Raw genomic sequence first — 19,868 nt, 5'->3', positions numbered from 1 at the left:
TGAGCAATTGAGCTATTTTTATTGTACCCCATCTTCCAAAATGAATTTTAAGGGGATTTACAAAGATGTAGGAAACAGAATACAAAAAAATCTGGAGACAAGGGAAGGTAAGCATAACATCCACACTGTAGCAAAATAAGAGCTGCAGCTCCGCCATACCTGCAGATCCCCTACTAGGTCGGGCTTGATGAGGATATTCAGCTGCATATGAACGACGATATTGTTTATCTGGCTAAAAGAAAACATGAGACACATCTTACTATGCAGCTTCTCCCAAAGGATACTACTTAAGCAGTTTTACAAGAGAAAACCTTGACATCAACAACAATGCAAAAGGTGGCATTTGCCAACCTGTGTTGAAATTCTGATTAGAAAATCCCAAGCCAGAGGCTCACAATGCCGTTTTTTGACTTGTAAAACTGTACATTCTATAAATTTATTAATATGACTCTAAAACTTAGCAATTATAAATCCATATGGTTTAATATTTTAATTAACTTCAAGGGAGTTTAATCTGACTTATCTATTATATCCTGACTTTTAAAAACAACATACTTTTTTAAATAATATGAAATACCCATGACTTTACCACACTGAAGTTTACATTTTCTTTTTAGCTTTAGGAAACAAAACATTTCAGACATTTCAAGGAATTTAAGTTATAAAGATGTAATTATATCATTCTGCTGGGGCTTCTGGAATGAAAAAAAATCCCTTCAATTTCCTGTCAAAGAGCTGAATTGGGAGATGTAGGGAATCTCCCTTCCCCCATGAAGCCCCCCATATTCTAGACATTAAGGTTCTGTAGGGTCAGGTGGTGTCGGTTACACTGAGCTACTGGTTCATCTTTAATGACAGCAAATGGAGAGAGAAATGGCTAAGATAATTTTTTACTTCATTATTACTATAAAAAGAGACCTGAAGCGTTTTCACTGTTCCGTTTTATTCCTGAGGCAAAGTTAAATTTTGATAGGAAAGAATATAGCTTTAGAATGTAAGCTTAACAAATGTTCTGGGTTAAGTTATAAGAAGACCAATTCAAGATAGTTTCAGGCTTTCTGGGGTTTACATTAAACCCTAAGAATAAGAAATGCTCATATTTCCTTTTTGTCCTTGTTTTCAGTGTTTCCCCCTAAAGCAAGCCTCCTGAGGGTCTACTAGGTTGAAAGATGTCTCCTCCAGTTTAATGTTCACCTGGAACTTGTGCCTGTGAACATATCTGGAAATAGTGTCTGTAGATGTAATCAAGTTAAGGTGACATACTAGATTGGGATGGGCCCTAAATTCAGTGACAGATATCTTAAAGAGGGAAACCTGGACAGACACACAGAGAAAACCATATAATGATGGGAGCAATGAATCTGCAGTCCAAGGAACATCAACAATTGCCAGAAGCTAGTAAGAGGCAAGGAAGGAGTCTTCTCCAGAGCTTCCAAAGGGAGCAGGGCTCTGCCAACACCTTGAATACACTAAAATCCCACTCACTACTTCTCATCACTCCTAGTAGAAAAAAAGATTGTACAGTGCCTTAGGCTGATAAAGTTCAAGGGTCATGAGTTGGGATAAGTGGGCTGCAAACCATCATCCTGAAAACTGGTACACGATGTGGGGGCCTGATTATCGGGCACCAAGTGTAATGTCTGTCACTTCCTTAGGCTCTCCAAGCCCTTTTAGTGCAAGGCAGATGAGGTGGGGTTGCACTCCCAACCTGAAAATGGGCAAGGTCAGTGCACATCCCCTAATCTAACAGTTTTCTGTTATTGCTTAAAAGGGATAGTAAATATACAGTAAATGGTAAGGCAGTGTCAGCATTTAAAATATCAACAGAAGGAAATCCTGATACACTCATTCCCCTCATTCTGAAACCACTTGGTGTAATTCCACAAAAGCAGGGTAGAAAGGGAAGTTAGGCTGATCTGGTATAGACTGGGATTTTGTGCTTGTGCTCAGAAATACCTAGATTCTTTAGAATTGGTAAGTTAGACAAACTAGTATTTTTTTCCCCTCAAATTACTCATGAGCAAATAGGAAGCATGTCACTCTACCAAAAATGACTGCGTTGTATTGGGCCTGGAGAAGAAGTCAGGTAAAAGGAGCCTCTCTTGAGGCTGCTGATGGTTAGGCTCATCCACCACTGCACTTCGAGCTCGACTGGAATCACCATGGGGTTTCTGCAGAGGAAATAAAAATTACAGAAACTCTTAAAACTCTAGCTGATGCTGCAGATATCCCACATCAACCCAGGCAGGTGTGGTAACTTTGGGCCAATTTTATGGTCATAAATTAGAACTCAGTTTGTACTTTAAATAGAATATGATATAAATTAAGACCACAGCACAAATCCTGCAGAAGTACTGTCCATGAGGTTTTATAATCGGTACAGAGAAAGGCAGGTGAAGGAGACATACCATCATTTGTCTTTGTGGCCCCACAGGGCTCAGGTGTTCCACTTCCGTTGTGCCAATAGGTGGCAGCAGATTATTTCGACTCAGGGGCATTGGTGAGGGAGAGGAGAGTGATTCAGCTGCCAATGGGCTGAAGATCCCACAAGTGAAGACCAAGATTCGAAAACAAAGTTGTTAATGAGACAAGCAAATTGATGAGAAATAAAATTAAGCAGAAACCTTTAAGCTTCCCATGTTTTTATATAAATGTATCTCAAAAGATTTGGAATTTAGTTTTTTGATTTTGGTTTTTTGGTACTGGGGATTGACTCAGGTGCTTAACCACTGAACCACACCCCCAGACCCACTTAATTTTTAGACAGGGTCTCCTTAAATTGCTGAGGCTGGCTTTAAACTTGTGACCCTCCTGCTTCAGCCTCCCAAGTTGCTGGGATTACAGGGGGAAAGAGCCTCCCCCACCCCCATTACTCTAAATTTTTAGCCAAACAAACAGATCTGGTGTCTATTTCATCAAAATTTAACTCTTTAAAATTTTTTATTAGATTTAGATCAATGGACAGTCTGTCATATGAATAAATAATGATTGGTTTCTAGGGACAGATTTTGGTTTTATTACTAAATTCATTCTCTATGTAAAATTGATTAGCTTTACCACAGATTCCAGACATTCTGCTTTTGAAACCTACACTCTTGATCCTCTGAGGATTTCTTCCACAGGTCTTGGTGTTCCGGTGCGTGAGTGGCTTGTGCTGATTGGATGAAGGGTACGTGGTGGGGGATTACGTCTCCTGGCAGACTGCACTGTATATGACAGAGATGATGTACTAAGCTCCAAGGCTCGGTTTGGCCAATTTCGGGTTGAAAGGATGGTACTGGACCCAGGCCTCATAAGTAGCTTGTCATCAAGATCTCTAGTGGCCAAATCAGAAACTCACAATGAATAAAGATCCCTTATACCAGAAGACTAGACTCTCAGGTGTTTTTTTGTTTTTTGTTTTTCCTTCTTCATAAAGCCTTAGTGTAAAACACTTGGGAGAAAAAGCAAAACATACCTTTCAGTTAACAGTTTCCAGAAGGTAATCTAGAATGAAGGCATGAGATTCTTATCTTAAAAGGACATTATTTCAATCATAAAACAATTTACTAGAATGGGAATTTGGGAAAGCAGGTACATTATTCACCTGCCATCACAGTGCTTTCCAAAAGTCTGCCCTCTACTGAGAGTTCTATATTTGAGGCCTTTTTCCCTTTTTAGCTGTGAGAACGTCGGCAGAAAGACACACGAAAGGCAAATAATATTGCTTGGGAGCAGCTGTAGCACCAGTGTGACACCCACTGCAGAGATTGAAGTGCTGAAGTAGTTGGAACCTACAGGGGTAGAGATCTGGGGTCCCTAGAAAGCTGGGAGCAGGCAAAGGTTCCAGGCCTTGGGCTGCACAGGGCAGGGGACAATTGTGGATCCTTGTTTACAAAAAATTGAGAAATATAAGTCAAGTTTTCTGATAAATGAAATACCATGCCTAAGCAGTTTGGTAGTTTAAATGCTGCTCTACAGATTTGGGGGTTTTCTCCCTTTTTGTTATAAAGCAGATGAAAGGAAGTTTGATTATTTTAAGACATTCAAGTGACAGTATTTGTGCAGTGAAATGGAAGGAAAATGCAAGAATAAAGCAACCAAAATCTGCCACTTGTCCCTATGACTTTGAGCAGGTTTTTCAACCTTTCAGGCCACTTTTTTGTCGTTTATTGCAAAACATGTCTCAGAATTTGGAAGATTTTGAAGGGAGAATGACCATTGAATAGATCTGAATCTTGATTACAAGAGATCTTTCTGGTTGTCCAGTCCATTCACTTACTCATGCCTTTTTCTTTTAAAAAATAAACACAAACCCTCACTGCCTTTTTTGGGGTGGGGGTATTGGTGATTGAACTCAGGGGCACTGGGCCACTGAGCCACATCCTCAGCCCTATTTTGTATTTTTAGAGACAGGGTCTCACTGAGTTGCTTAACACTTCACTGCTGCTGAGGCTGGCTTTGATCCTCCTGCCTCAGCCTCGCGAGCTGCTGGCTTTATAGGCGTGTGCTACCTTGCCCAGCCCTTACTGCTTTTTCTTTACAAAAGGCTTGGACTTTAGCTGCCCTGTGTTCATTTTTATTTTCTGTGGACTTCTCATTCATAATTCTGGGTTCAAGTATCATCTCGAGACAGGTGACTTTCTTAGGTTCACATCCAAACCTAACCTCTTCATGTTTCCCATGAGACGGCCCATCATTGTAAACTTCACGCAGTCTAAAAGAAACTCATCTTTTCATGTAAAACAGGCTTCTAAGCTTGAAATCTCAGAACTGATTTTGGTTTCTCTGTTTTACAGAATTTCATTTTTATAGTATCTCTAGAACAGTTCATTCCTTTCTTATCCTATGCTACCGCTTGAGTGCAGACCCTTACAGTTCATGCTGGCACCCTACTGTAGACTCCTTTCAGTTCTTCCTGCTGCAATCCAATCTGTTTTCCACTGCTATGAAATCTGTCTTCACATTCCTGATTTAAATATATGCACTCCCCAGCTGAAACTAACATAACTGGTAGGAGTATAAAATGGTACTATTTTGGGAAATAGCATAACAATTTCTTATGAAATTAAACATACACTTATCACCCTTCCACTTATAGGTATTGACCCAAGAGAAATGTGACCATAAGTCCACAAAATAGACCTATGCAAGAATATTTACAATGTCTTTATGTATAATAGCCCCAATCTGGAAACAAGTGAAGTGGTAATAGAAGTATGAATAACTTGTGACATTTTTGCAATGGAATACTACTCAGCAGTACAGCTCAAGTGCAACAACATGGACAAATCTCAAAAACATGGTATTTGAAACCATCCACAATTTGGTCCCAGTGTTCATTAGCTTCATAGTGTCTTCTTTCCCACTGATCATACCATGGCCTATTTTAAATTTTGAAGATTGTCAGTGATCTTTGATCAAAAGCATTAAAATTCTGACCCTTCTCTTCCTGTCCTATAGCAAAATTGATCTTTTCTCTTTCTAAATATCTTGCATTTTTCCCATCTCCAAAAGTTTTCCCAACGCTATTCTTCCTGCCTAGAATGGCCTTGTTTTTCTCAGCTTATCCAAACCCCCACTTAAACTTACCCACCAAAATGCCTCCTCCTTTGGCCTGCGGTAGCATGCATTCTGGGTAGCACTCAGTCACAAAAAGGCCCTATGTGATTAGGTGTCTCTACCCATGTGTGTCTTCACTTTCCAGTTATCAGCTCCCTTCAGGTGGAGACCTTGTGCCTTGGATGTGTTACTCCCCAGGTCTCTGTGGTTGCTTGGTAGGTACTCAAAAAGGCATGTTGATTGACTGACTTTGCTTTCCCTTTATTTCTCAGTGATCTACTTAAACTCTATTAAAATGTTATACTTCTTACAGGAGCTTGTCCATTAGGGAGAGATTTCTTGGCTGTAGAGGCATCCCATGAATCAAGAGACCATTCGCATTTGGCTGATGACCACTTGCTTGACAGAGACTCATCTACATGTCAAAAGACGACATTACTCTTTATCAGTTGGTGAAGGTACCTGCTTGATTTCACAACTTTTCTAAGCATGAATATTTCCAGTTAGGCCATTTATATATTTTCTCTGTGACTTAACTTTTATATTTTGGCCAGTAGCCCTAACTGAGGCCCAAAGTTACTTCCAAGAGGACAGGGCCCTTTTCTGTCCTCTCCATTCCTAAGTGACAGCAGGTCAAAGATGCCCAATCAACCTAGATGAAAGCTCACTACATGGTTGATTCTAGATTGTACAACTTACAATTCTTCAAAAAAAGAGAAGAATTACTTATCAATTCTAATTTGCTACTAATTTTTTAAACTAAAGTTGATCAGTGCAGAGAGTCACTGGGTTTTTATGATAAATACAACTGTACTTAAGAATATGGACTCATAAATAATACAATTAAACAACTCTGAGTAAATTTCCTCTGATGAGAATAGTCCAAGGTTCCCTAACTCATCCCTTCTGGGGCTTACCAGATTTGAGGTGACGGACAGCACTTTGGACTGTGGCACTCGAGGTAACACCAAAGGATGTGGTTCACTCAGCGCACAGGGACTTTCTGAATCTGGCCTGGTGACTGCAACATTACTGTCATCATCTGAACAAAGGAACAGAATCTATTATCTGTAGATATCTTCTGACCCACAGCAACAGTATGAAAAAAAATCTCCCCTGATAATTCATAATTTTGAACAAGGATTCACTCATCTCTGTAAACCCAATTTCATACCACCTGCTAGTTTTTTTTAAAAAGCCCTCAAATCAAGAGTTCAATTTAGGGCTGGGGAGATAGCTCAGTTGGTAGAGTGCTTGCCTTGCAAGCACAAGGCCCTGGGTTCGATCCCCGGCACCGCAAAAAAAAAAAAAAAAAAAAAAAGAGTTCAATTTAAATGGTTGTTCAGGCTGGTGATGCTTGTGGCACGCTGTGAAAGGAAAAGCAAATATTCCTAGAACAAAGTAATGTGACAGAACTTTGGTGTTGATGGAATTGTTCTACATCTGTGCTGTTCAATGTGGACAAGCCAGATGTAGCTATTGAGCACTTAAAATGTTGCTACTGTGACTGAGGAACTGAATTTATTTAATTTTAATTTGAATAATTACACGTTGCCAGTGACCACTCTATAGGACAGTATAACTCTAGGGGAACATAGATCATTAATCCAGACCTTAAGTCCCACAGATAAAGATATGAAACTAGAAACTACTGTTAAAAAATCACATATCTGTAAGGAAACAAGATTCCTTGAAAAAGAGGGCAGCAAAAACATAAATCAGATCTGCAAAGGACTTCAGATCTTGGAATGAATGGATCAGAATGTAAAACAAAGAAGTAACTGAAAATATGAATAAGAACAAGACATAAAATAACCAAGGAGATTTTTAAAAGAATACAATAAAGCTATAAGACAGAACTAAACTAAGATTATTAAGTAAAAAACTCAGCAGGAGGTTAATGGAAATAGTGAACCAGAAGAAAAAGCTCTCAAGAAATTATCCTGATTCAATGAAACAAGGAGATAGAAAATATTAACTGAACACTAAAATGGGTATATTTTACTGTATGTAAATTATACCTTTTTTTTTAAAAAATAGAGAAAATAAAAGCAAAATAAAACACCCTTTATGCATCAACAAAAAATTAAAAATTGGAGAATGGTAAATATATATATATTTTTGGGGGGTATACCTGGCTTTTTAAAAAAAATTATTTAAAAAAATTTTTTTACAGACTGCATTTTGATTGTACACAAATGGGGTACATCATTTTGTTTCTATGGTTGTACATGAGAATGGTAAATATTGATGAGACTCAACACAGGAACTTGTAAAAGTTGAAGATGCATATTCCTTGGGACCAACCAATTTCACTCCATAGTATATACCCTAGAGAAACTTTTCCACCTATGTACTAAGAGATATATTAAAAAAGTTCATAGCATCATTGGTCACAATTGCCTAATGCTGCATTTTAGCATTTCTAAAATACACTGGGACTTTAGATCTTCTCACCATCGATTATGGCTACAAAAATGAAGAGATACCATGTTTCTAAGTAAAACCAATATGAATTCTTCTGGTGTTTGGAGTCTCATGTAATTTTGAGTTATAGTTGACAAATTAACCTTAAAATCTCAAGTTGTCACATGGTTCTGTTGCATGTGACTAGCATGCAGTTTGGCTTTCTTCCTCACATAGGTAGAAAATGTTGCTTTAGTAATAGGAATAGGTTTGTGTTAGTGCCTAAAAGTTGGCTTTCACAACAACTAACCAACCTGTCCAGACCAAAGCCAAAAATGAATGAAGGAATTCTCTTTCCATATTTCCAAGTATTATGACAAAAAAAGTAATAGTCTATTGCACTTTTACATATTCCAGGAACTGCTCTCTATATTTTAATGTAATTATGTTTATTTCTTAAATACCTCATGAGATAGGTATTAGTAGTATACTTATTTTATAAAGAAATTGAGGCACAGAGAGGTTAAGCAAATTGGGATCTAAAGTTAGTGTTAGGCGTCAAATTCAGGTTATTGGCAACAAAGTCTGCTTTTAACCATTGCACTACCCTGCTCATGATCATGAAATGGCAAACTAAGGCCCATGGGCCAAATCTGGTCTCCTACTTGTAATTTTGGCTATGATGACAAAATATACATAAAATTTGCCTTACCATTTAAAAATATACAATTCAGTGGTATTAATTAAATTCATGATGAACAGCCATTACCACAAACTAGTTCCAGAACTATTCATCATGCCACACAGAAATCCCTTACTCAATACCACTGTTTTTGTAAATGCAGTTGTAATAATAGTGCATTCTCATTGCTGTATTGTATTCCAGTATATGAATATATTATACCCCACTGTTTTTAAAAAAATTTTTTAGATATTGATAAACCTTTATTTTATTCATTTATATGTGGTGTTGAGAATTGAACCCAGTGCCTCACACATGCTAGGCAAATGCTCTACCACTGAACCACAACCCCAGCCCTACCCCACTGTTAATGGACATTTGAATAGTAGTCTTTTGAAGAATATAAATACTGAGTACATAGGAGAGTATGTAGCCATGCCTGTTCATTTACATATTGTTTATAGTTGCTTTTCTGTAACAAAGGCACTGAGTAGTCACACAAGGAATGGCTGGCTGGGAAATATATTTACTATCTGGCTCTGTATAGACAAAGCTTGCTAACTTCTGTTTTAGAGTATTTCAATCAATCCACTAAACCAGTTGAGACCCTCCAGATAGTGTCTTTTTTTTTTTTTTTTTTTTTTAGACTTTAGGTCTCAAAATCACAATTATAATACAGTAAAATAACCTAAATTTATGGATGCATAGAACAATAAGGGCTGGGTTTGTGGCTCAGTGGTAGAGTGCTTGCCTAGTGTGTGAGAGGCACTAGGTTCAATTCTCATCACCATATATAAATAAATGAATAAAGTAACGGTCTATCAACATCTAAAAATTAAAAAAAAAAAACTAAAAGGATATAAATTCATAGCCCAACACTGAAAAATTGTGAAAGGTGAAATCAACTCCATATTAAAAAAAATGTATTTGCTGGAATTCTGCTTACAGTCAAGGTGGAGTTATGGGAACCATCTTATGGCTTAAAACAGCCAATAAAACCATAAAACAATGGCTTTTAAGACACTGAACAACAAGTAATAAAAGACAGTAAACCCTGGGATGAGAAACAAATGAGACATGTCCTGTAATTGCCTGAAACAAGTTTCTAAGACACAACACAAGGAGGGAGAACTAAAGCAGAGCATGGTATACTCTCTGAGCTGAGAATGCAGAGAGAGAGAGGAAGGCAGTTAGGATTCACAGGACAGAATACCAGAGAGGAGAAAAAAATGCACAAAGAACCCAGGATATCGGGAGAAGTTGGTACATCCTGAGTGTTCAAAGTGTACTGATCAGTGCATGTGTGAGGAAAAAGAACCAATTGAAAGGAGAGGGAATAGCACCTACTGCTCACATCAGCCAGACCAGAAAAAATTCATGAGGCACTGGGCAGAGTACGATCTGCCTTAGTAGGTGGGGAATAAAAGCAAGACCAGAAAGAATCACACGGTTTCTAAGTAACTTGACTGTATTCCAAAACAAAGCTCAGGAAGATCTTCAGAAATAAAAATGGGTAAGAAGTAAGAAATTTAGGGTTGGGGTTATAGCTCAGGGATATAGCACTTGCCTAGCATGTGTGAGGAACTGGGTTCAATTCTTAGCACTGCATATAAATAAATAAAAAAAAAAATCCATTGACAACTAAAAAGGCTTAAAAAAAAAAAAAGAAAGAAAGAAAGAAAGAAAGAAATACGAAATTCAGTCCTTAAAGTAAAATTCACAATACCTGAAACTTCAGAATTACCAGGCAGGAAAGATAATGGAGAGACTATAAATAAGTGAAACCAAACTCAAATTAACACAGATTTCCAAATTAGTCCACATTTTCAAAAAATTAAATAGAAATATGGAAGATATTAAACCAGCCAAATCATATCTTGAAATAAAAATGATAATGTCTGAGAAGAAATTGGATGAGTTTCATAGTAGACTTAACATTGCAGAAGAAAAGATAGATGTACATGAAGGCACAATAGAAATTACCCAAAATTAAAAATAGAGAAAAAATACCAAAAATATTTTTTTTAGATGTTGATAGAACTTTATTTTATTCATTTATTTATATGTGCTGCTGAGAATCGAATCCAGTGCCTCACACATGCTAGGCAAGCACTCTACCACTGAGCCACAACCCTAACTCCCCAAAATATTTTTTTAAAGCATCAGTTACCTGCTTTCTTCTAAGAGTTTTATAATTTTAGCTTTAAATGTAGGTCTTTGACCCATTCTGATTTTTATATGAGGTGTAAGGTCAGGGTCCAACTTCATGTTTTCCAGTCATTCTAGCACCATTTAAGAGTCTGTTCACCCATTGAATGATCTTGGCACCCTTGTTGAAAATCAATTGATCATACATATGTGGGTTTATTTTGGGACTTTGATTTTATTTCATTGATCTGTTCTCATGCTAGTTCCACACTATTCTGAGTACTGATCCTTTGTATTAAGTTTTAAAATCAGAAAGTGTGAGTATTCTAACTTTGTCTTTTTTCAGTATTGTTTTGGTTGTTCAAGATCCCTTGCATTTCTATATGAATTTCAGGATCAACATCCCTAATTTCTACATAGAAGGCACTTTGGGTTTTCCTTCCTTCCTTCTTCCTCCTTCATTTCCCATGGTGCTGGAGATTAAGCCCAGAGCCTTTCATAGGCTAAGCAAATGCTCAAGAACTGAGCCATATCCCTAGATAAGATGGTTGAATATTTTTTTAATTTTTTTTTTAGTTGTCAATGGACCTTTATTTTACTTATTTATATGTGGTGCTGAGAATCGAACCTAGTGCTTCAAGCATGCTACGCAGGTGCTCTACCACTGAGCCACAACCCCATCCCCTGATTGTTGGATGTTTGACAGGTATTGCACTAAACCTGTAAGATGTATTTGGAAAGTACTGTCATCTTACTAATGTTACCTCTTCCAGTTGATGAACACAGGATGTATTTCCAAGTCTTTAGGTCCCCTCTAATTTTTTATATAGTGTTTTGTAGTTTTCAGTATCAACTCCTGTACTTAAACTGGTTAAGTTTATTTATAAGTATCTTATTCTTCTTGATGCTATTGTACATGAATTATTTTCTTAATTTCTTATTAGATAGGCTGGCCTTGCTGGTTTTGTAAAATAAAACTGCTATGAATACCATAGCCACAGGACTTGTATGCTCTGAGAACACACAAAAGAAGTGGGTATTTTCCTAGTTGAGCCTATACATGAGAACCCAGCCCTGGTCAATATGTTGATCACAGCCTTGTGAACCTGATGCAAAGGACTAGCTGAGCTGTTCTAGGACTTCTGACTTAAAAATGTGAGATAAATGTATGTTGTTTAAATTGTTAAGTTTGTGATAGTTTGTTGAGCATCATAGAAAAGTCTATATAAATAATTCCCAAGTTAAATATATATCTAACCATGAACTCCAGCCATTTCTACTACTAGGAGTTTACCTAAGAGAAATGGAAATAGATGCCACTGAATTATTCTACACTACTGTCATAACAGCTTTACATGGAATAGCTCAAAGCAGAACACAATCCAAATGTCCATCAGTAGATGAATGGATAAACTGGTACAATTAAATACTACTCAGCAATAAAAGGAGTAAATTATATACACAATGAAATGGAGGAATCCGGGGCTCAGTGGTAGAGTGCTTGCCTAGCATGTGTGAAGCACTGGGTTCGAAACTCAGCACCACATATAAAGAAATAAAATAAAGATCCACTGACAACTAAATTTTTTTTTCATTTAAAAAATTTAATAAAAAATGGAGGAATCTTAAAAACCATCATGCTGAGTAAAATGCAGCACAAAAACAGTATATACCATATGACTCCATTCATAGCAACTCCACAAAATGCAAACTAGTCTGTGGTGATAGCAGATCACTCTTTTTGTCTAGCTTCTTTCCCTCAGCATAATGATCTCCCAGGGATGGTGTGGGGCAGACAACCTCAGGAGGAAGAGATTATAGAGCAATTGAACTTCTGGGGTTGATGGAGATGTTCACTGAATTGACTGTGGTGATGGTTTCATGGATTTATAGATAAAACTTACCAAATTGTATGTTTTAAATATATGCAGATGATTATATGCCAATTACTTTTTAGTCAAGCAGCTTACATGTGGTTTTGCCTCACCAATTATTATATTCAAGGAGAAACAAGCTCAATCTGATCGTTACAGACTAGGCCTTATTGTTCATCTAGCCATTCTCAAATATTTTCAGAATACTGGTTAGTTGTGGGATATACAAACATCAATCAGACCCACTATGATATTGTGATATAATAAAAGACATATATTTGTATCTTCCCTGATATCTAGCACATAATTCCTAAAACCTTTGGCATCTCTAAAGCAATATCCTGGATCCTAGATAGTGTAAAGATGGGGGTACTCACTGCTAGGGGGAAGAAACAACCAACTGATTAGAAGCCTTAGAACTTTCAGCCTCGCCTCACCCTTGTGACCTCTGGAGGGCAGAAGGGCTAAAGATTGAGATGATCACTAGTGACCAATGAATTACTCAATCATATCTATGTAATGAAGTCTCCATAAAAACCTAAAAGGACTGGTTCAGAGAGCTTCCAGATTGCTGAAATGTGGAGAAGCCTAGAGAGTGGTGTTTCCAGAGAAGGCATGGGAACTCTGCACCCCTTCTGCCATACTTTGCCCTGTGCATCTATTCATCTGGCTATTCATCTGTATCCTTGTAATAAGCCAGCAAACAGAAGTAACAATTTCCCTGAGTTCTGTGAACCATCCCAGCAAATTAATTAATAAAAACCTGATGGGGGGGCATGTGTCATAAGAATCCTGATTTATATTTGGTTGTTCAGAAGCCCAGGTCACAGCCTGAGGCTTGCAACTAGGATCTGAAGTGGGGCAGTTTTGTGGAACTGAGCCCCTTAACCTGTGGGATCTGATGTCAGCTCCATGTTGATACCATCAAAATTGATCTGAATCATAGGACCGCCCCCCGCCAAGTGATATCTGCTGTAGAATCTGGCAAGTGTTTGTGGAAAACCCTCTACATGTTAGTTGTCAGAACTGTTACAGTGTGTGAAGGTAGGAAAATACACTTTGGTTTCCCTATCTTTCATACATTCCCTTTTTACTAATAAAACATAAGTTCAATGGACTGGTTAGGCTTTGGAAATCATAAACAATTATTTTTGACAATGTTTTCATGAAGATTCTTACCAGAAGCAAATCCCTCCCAGTGACTACGTGTCAACTGCTCCATACAGTCCACAACTTTGCTCCACACATTGTCAAACACATAAGCAAGAACATCCTCTTTCATGCAGTAAAATGGAGCAATGGGAGGGTACCCTAATTTCTGTTTTTCTGTCACTGCTTCTGATTTCTTTTCATGAAATCCCTCTTCCCTGAAATGGAAGCAAAATTAAAAAATTTGATAATTATTCTTCACTGAGTGTCCACCATTGTCCTTTATGCTTCTTAGGAATGGGATTGGTGATACCTATCCCAATCTCCTCCTTGCCCAGCATATGTAGCACATGGTATGAAGCTGCCTTGTGAACTAAAGGAGTTCTCAACAGAGAACACTGCATTTCCTTTTTTTTTTTTTTTCTTTTTTCCAAACCTTCACCCTTCCCTACTACTCTGCTAAAAAGGAGGGGAAGTAAATGCATACACATTCCTCTGAGGTTCTTCTGGAGACTCTTGTGTCTGTGACCCAGAAATTCCCAATTAGTCACATCCATCTGTTCCTCTCACAGGGAGTATCAATAACTCTGGGATTCTGAAGTAGGGGGAACCTAGATAGACATATTTGTCTATCATAAATAAATTATGAATGAAGACAAAGCAAATTCTGGAACTGGCTTGGGACTGGGAGAACTATCTCCAGGCCTTTACAATGGAGGTTACCCTAAGGCAGCAGAACTCTCAAAAATTAATAGGAAACTGTAGGTGGTAAAGGAAGATACAGAGGCAGGATGATCACAAGTTTGAGGCTAGCCGAAGCAATGTAGCAAGACCCTGTCTCAAAATGGAGTTTAAAAAGAGTTGGGACCTTCAACAGATGAATGAATAAAGAAAATGTGGTATATATACACAATGGAATATTAGTCATAAAGAAGAATGAAATTATGGCATTTGCACGTAATGGATGGAATTGGAGACTATCATGCTAAGTGAAATAAGCCAATCCAAAAAAACCAAAGGCCAAGTGTTCTCTCTGATATTTGGATGCTAAGAGGGTGGGAGGGAAGAATTGAAGTTCACTGGATTAGACAAATGGGACTGAAGGGAAGAGAGAGAAGATGGAAAGAGAGTAGAATGAATTGGACATAACTTTCCTATATTTATATATGAATACACAATCAGTGTAGCTCCACATAATGTACACCCACAAGAATGGGAAGTTATACTCCATGTATGTATAATATATCAAAATACATTCTATAAATGTACAAATAAAAAAATGTTTTTTTAAAAAGGGTTGGGAATATAGCTCATTAGTAGAGCTCTTGTCTAGTGCTATGGTTTGGATCTGGAATGTACCCCCAAAGTCTCATGTGTTGAAGGATTGATCCCTAATGCAGCAATGTTCAGAGGTATGGCTTTTGGGAAGTGATTAGATCATGAAGGAGTAGGTCTTTCTTCATGATCTACTTCATGAAGTAGGTTGGAGGAAGTAGGTCACTGGGGATGTGCTCTTGGGGAACTCTTTCTCATTGCTGGTCCCTTCCTCTCTTTCCCTGCTTCCCAGATGCCATGAACTGAACTATTTCCCTCTGCTCTGTCCTTCTGCCATGATGTTCTGCCTTGCCTCAGGTCCAGGAGCTGGCCAACCATGAACTGAAATCTCTGAAACCATGAGTCAAAATAAATCTTTCTTCCTTTAAGTTGTTCCTGGCAGGTATTTTGGACACATTGATGAAAAACTGACTAACACACATAGCATGTGTAAAGCCCTGGTTTCAATCCCCAATACTGTAACACAAATAAATAAATTAAATTAAAAAATTCTGTCTCTGATCTCAGGAAAGAGCAAATAACGTGTGAAGGAAGAAAATACCAAGGAAGCCTAATATGTGGTAGCAATATCTAAGAACGTGAAGTTTGGATACTGGAGTTAATTAAAAAAGAACACACAGGTATAGATCTAGTAATAGGTAATATTGATAGCACAGTTTAGAACAAATAGATATTAATACACAAACTGGGAGGGGAGTAAAAAAGCTTAAAAAATATACTCACATATCTGTATGGTCGAAAGCTAGGTATTCCTCGATTATTCCTTCTGAGAAGATTATACAGTCCTCTTCACTTTCCACAGCACACAAGCCAGGGGATTTGGCAATGGAAGACACATTTTGAGCATAAGAAGATGAAAAATGTAACTTCTTTCCTCTTATACCAAATCTGGGAATAGGGGAGAAATCAAATAGTAGTTATATACAACATAAACATTTCTCACAGCAAGTCACATGACTCTTAGTTCAAACCACCTTATTCTGGGGAACCCCTTCCTGGACTATTCTGAATCTTAATCTAGTCACAGAACAGGAAAGATTCAATAATGGTTATAGACCTACTCTGCTGCTTAGGAGTACTGTATAGTAATATGGCTTGCTATTTCTCAGACACAAATAGCTACAGTTATAAACTAAATTTTTAACAAAATAATATTTTGTGTTCATCTATGTTCATAATTACACCTCCAGAGGTATCTTAAAACATGCCTATTTCAATAATATCATCATTGCTCAAAAATGCATGCTCATTAAACATCAAGGATAGTACTAATATTTAAATTTCCATTCATATCCAAACACTCAGCAAATAGGGGTGACTCTTCATTTAAGCAGGTTTACTTTGGAGAAAGTCAAACCAAATGTGAGCAATACAATTTTTAAAAATGATTCTTAGTGTAACCAAATAGTAAATACACCCAATTTATGCTTTGTGTTACTCTTGATACTTTTGTGCCTTAAGTATTTCTTTTTAAATGGGAAAAAGAAGAAACCTATGACATTTTTCAATAAGGCTGTCTTCTGGAAGACATTTTATTTTGTATTAGAAGCTTTAAAATAAAATATCCTTTGATTCAATGGTTTCATTTGCAGGGATATCATTTAAGGATGTGCATTATAAGATTTAGCTATAAAAACTATCATCACAGAGGGGTTGGGGATGTAACACAGTAGTAGAGTGCATGCTTAGCATGCTCAAGGCCCTGAGTTCAATCCCAAGTTAAAAAAAAAAAATTATCACTGACTTGTTTATAATTGCCAAAAATCAAAACTAGCCCCAACTGTTTCAAAATTGAGAATCTGGAAATGGTTTGCTTAATAATGTTGTTTTTGGTGACTGGAATACCATGAAGTTATTAAGTTAATGTTGAAGAAAATGGAAAATGTGCACAATAAAATCTTAAGTATAAAATGATTGCAAAATGTGTATAGTAATTTCATAAAAACTACACACATGTGTGGCAGGGAAGGCTATATACCCTTCAATATCCATTTTTTCCTTCTTTTCCTAGTAAAATCTAATTAATCCTAATTTAATTCAAACAGGTGATCTAGCCTCAAAGAGTATACTTCCCAGCAACCTTGCAGCTAGATACAAGTAAGATATGAGCAGAATTATTTTGTGGGACTCTGGAAAGGCTGCATAAATGGAACAGGTGTGTCTACAAGATATACTCTTGCACTTCTTCCTTTCCTCCTTTCTGCTACCTAGAAAGTCAATGTCATGTTTGAAGCTCTGTCACCCATCCTGGACCATAAGGAAAACTCAAAGGAAAACACTGTGAGCTAGGATGGTGCAGCAGAAAGATGAAAAGAAATCTAAATCCCTGAGGCCATCTGTGAAGAACTTTTGAAACAGTCCCCAATTTTTTCAATTTGGCTGAAATCAAAAGCTTACAATTGGCCATGTGTGGTGGTCCATGCCTATAATATAAGCAGGCTAAGGCAGGAGGATCACAAGTTGGAGGCCAGCCTCAGCAACTTAGCAAGACCCTCTCTCAAAATAAAAAATAAGAACTGGAGACGTAACTCAGTGGTAAAATGCTCCTGGGTTCAATCTCTAGCACTCAATAAATAAATAAGTAATAAAGCTCAGAATTGTTTTAACTCCTGAATTCTTCAAACTGAGGATGAAGCTGAAGGACTGTCCCCTGACCCAGATGGGCACTGGGGAAACTGAGATGGTGACATGCTTCTGATTAACACAGCACAGCTAAATCTATAAATGTTTATTCCCTGCTTTTTGTCCCATTGTGTCCCCTCTACTCTGATAAAAGCCTACTATGCCTCTGAGCACTTGAAGATGGAGATCTGAAATAGAAAAAGGTCTCTTCTATCTTCCTGAGAGCCAGCATTGAATAAAAACCTGTGTTTCTAGCCAACCTGCCTTCTGAGCTTTAGTGGAATGTGACTAGTGGTAAGGTCTTTCCTTCTTGGTATCACTTTGTGTATTAATTTGGTAATTTACAGCAATGGAGAGTAATCAAAGTTTTAAAGAAGGGGAGTGTCAAAATTCTTGCATTAGAAGATCACTGTGGTGGTGGTGAAGAAGATAAGGTGGTTTAGGAGGCTACTGAAAAAGATGGAGCAAGAGCTGGCAAGCTGACAAGAGCCTGGACAATAGCAGAAGGTGTAAGTCTGGAGAACCAACACATCTAAACCAGCTGGTATTACAATTTATAAAATTCTTCAAGTCTGAGATATAAGGTTAAGTCTCTGTTTTGAAATTCTAAAACAGTGATTCCCAAATTCTGGTCAACAGATTTATTCGAATCGATGACAAAATTTTTATGTATCTAAACAAAAATGAGTAAAATAAGGATAATGACCAGTAAGACTATCAAATGGTCTTTCTTAAAAAGGACTGTCCTTATTTTGAGATATGTGCATCATGACTTTTTGCACTATATCTTCTCTTTTACAAAGTGCTAATAGGTGCTTTTTACTGTAACATGACAAAATTGAAGGCTGTCAAACAGTTGAAAAACCCAACATTCCATGTTACTGTACTATTATTCCATCTATATTAATAACTCATTATTTTTAGTTAGTGTTTACTAATGGAATTGTTGAAGAGAAAAAAAAAAGATAGGTATATCTAACCAATTACAGGCCTTTTTGTTAGTAAAAGAAATTTCAGCTAGATAAGAAGGGAAATGTTTCCATTTCCCCTAAAGCTGCAACAAAAATCAAGTTAGTATTCTACATCATAAACCTATCTTGCAAATGTCTTCTCTAACAAAGGAATTTTTAAAATCATTGGACTTTGGAGATTTACTGTGCCTGAAAAGAACCTTTAACTTCTCAAATGTCTGTAAGTCTTTTCATTTTACAAAAGAATAACAGTGGTCTTACTCAATAATATGTGGCCCTGGTAGTAATATTTAAATTGAGATCTATTTTCTTGGAAGAGGGGAAAAAAAAATCATTGGCACTTTATTCTTCTCCCTCAGGCATGGAGGATAAAATGACTTTGCTAGGTTTCTTGTTTAAACAGAGTTTCATTTGGAGTCAGTCCCTCCAGGTGTAGGCCTTGGGAGGCAGAGTCTGTAGCCATCATGGCGGACACTGTGATATTCCAGAGTGGGTGGATGGAACAAGTAGTCAAAAGCTCTCCTTCCTGCCTAGTATCTGAAAAGTACAGTTGGCTACTCTCAGCTCAGTTTTAGACCAACCTTATCTCCCAAAGGAACTCTAGAAATGACTGCAATAGTGGAAATTTACATGAAGGCAGATTTAGGATGCTAAAAGGAAGAAAACATAACCCTAGACAGGAAATATGATTGTGGATGACTCTACACAGTTAGCCTGCTTGTCTCTTGCATTTAGAACCGTTGTAAAAAATATCAAAGACATGAAAGCAAAATCTATAATTTGTAATGAGTAACATGAGGGAGGAGAACTAAGACAAACATTAGCAGCTATATCTTACTATTTGAATGACTTGGAGTGATAAACACATGACATAGATTTATCATCTTAACCATGTTTAAGTGTATGGTTTAATAATGCTAAGTATATTCACATTGCTATACAACAGATCTCTATCACTCATATTGCAAAACTGAAATTCTAATACCTATTAAACTCTAACATGCCCTCTTCTCACTCCCCAACCCTTGATGAACATCGTTTTACTTTGTTTTTAGAATTCTGACTACTTTAGATACTTCATATGAGGGAACTGAAACACTATTTTTCCTTTTATAAGTGCTTATTTTATAAGCAGCATAA

General features: G+C 37.2%; 1 protein-coding gene across 1 annotated transcript in view; it reads right to left on the bottom strand.

Annotated features, from left to right (window-relative positions):
* Positions 1–19,868, bottom strand: part of Fam149b1 (family with sequence similarity 149 member B1) — a 41,487-nt gene that overhangs the window by 1,518 nt on the left and 20,101 nt on the right. The window contains 8 exon segments of the mRNA XM_047552513.1: positions 160–232; positions 2,046–2,171; positions 2,409–2,535; positions 3,092–3,316; positions 5,853–5,956; positions 6,459–6,583; positions 13,831–14,018; positions 15,859–16,023. Of these exon segments, the coding sequence (XP_047408469.1) occupies positions 160–232; positions 2,046–2,171; positions 2,409–2,535; positions 3,092–3,316; positions 5,853–5,956; positions 6,459–6,583; positions 13,831–14,018; positions 15,859–16,023 (1,133 nt within the window).

Source organism: Sciurus carolinensis, chromosome 5, assembly GCF_902686445.1.
Source record: "Sciurus carolinensis chromosome 5, mSciCar1.2, whole genome shotgun sequence".
Taxonomy (NCBI): domain Eukaryota; kingdom Metazoa; phylum Chordata; class Mammalia; order Rodentia; family Sciuridae; genus Sciurus; species Sciurus carolinensis.
This window is presented reverse-complemented; position numbering and strand designations above follow the sequence as displayed.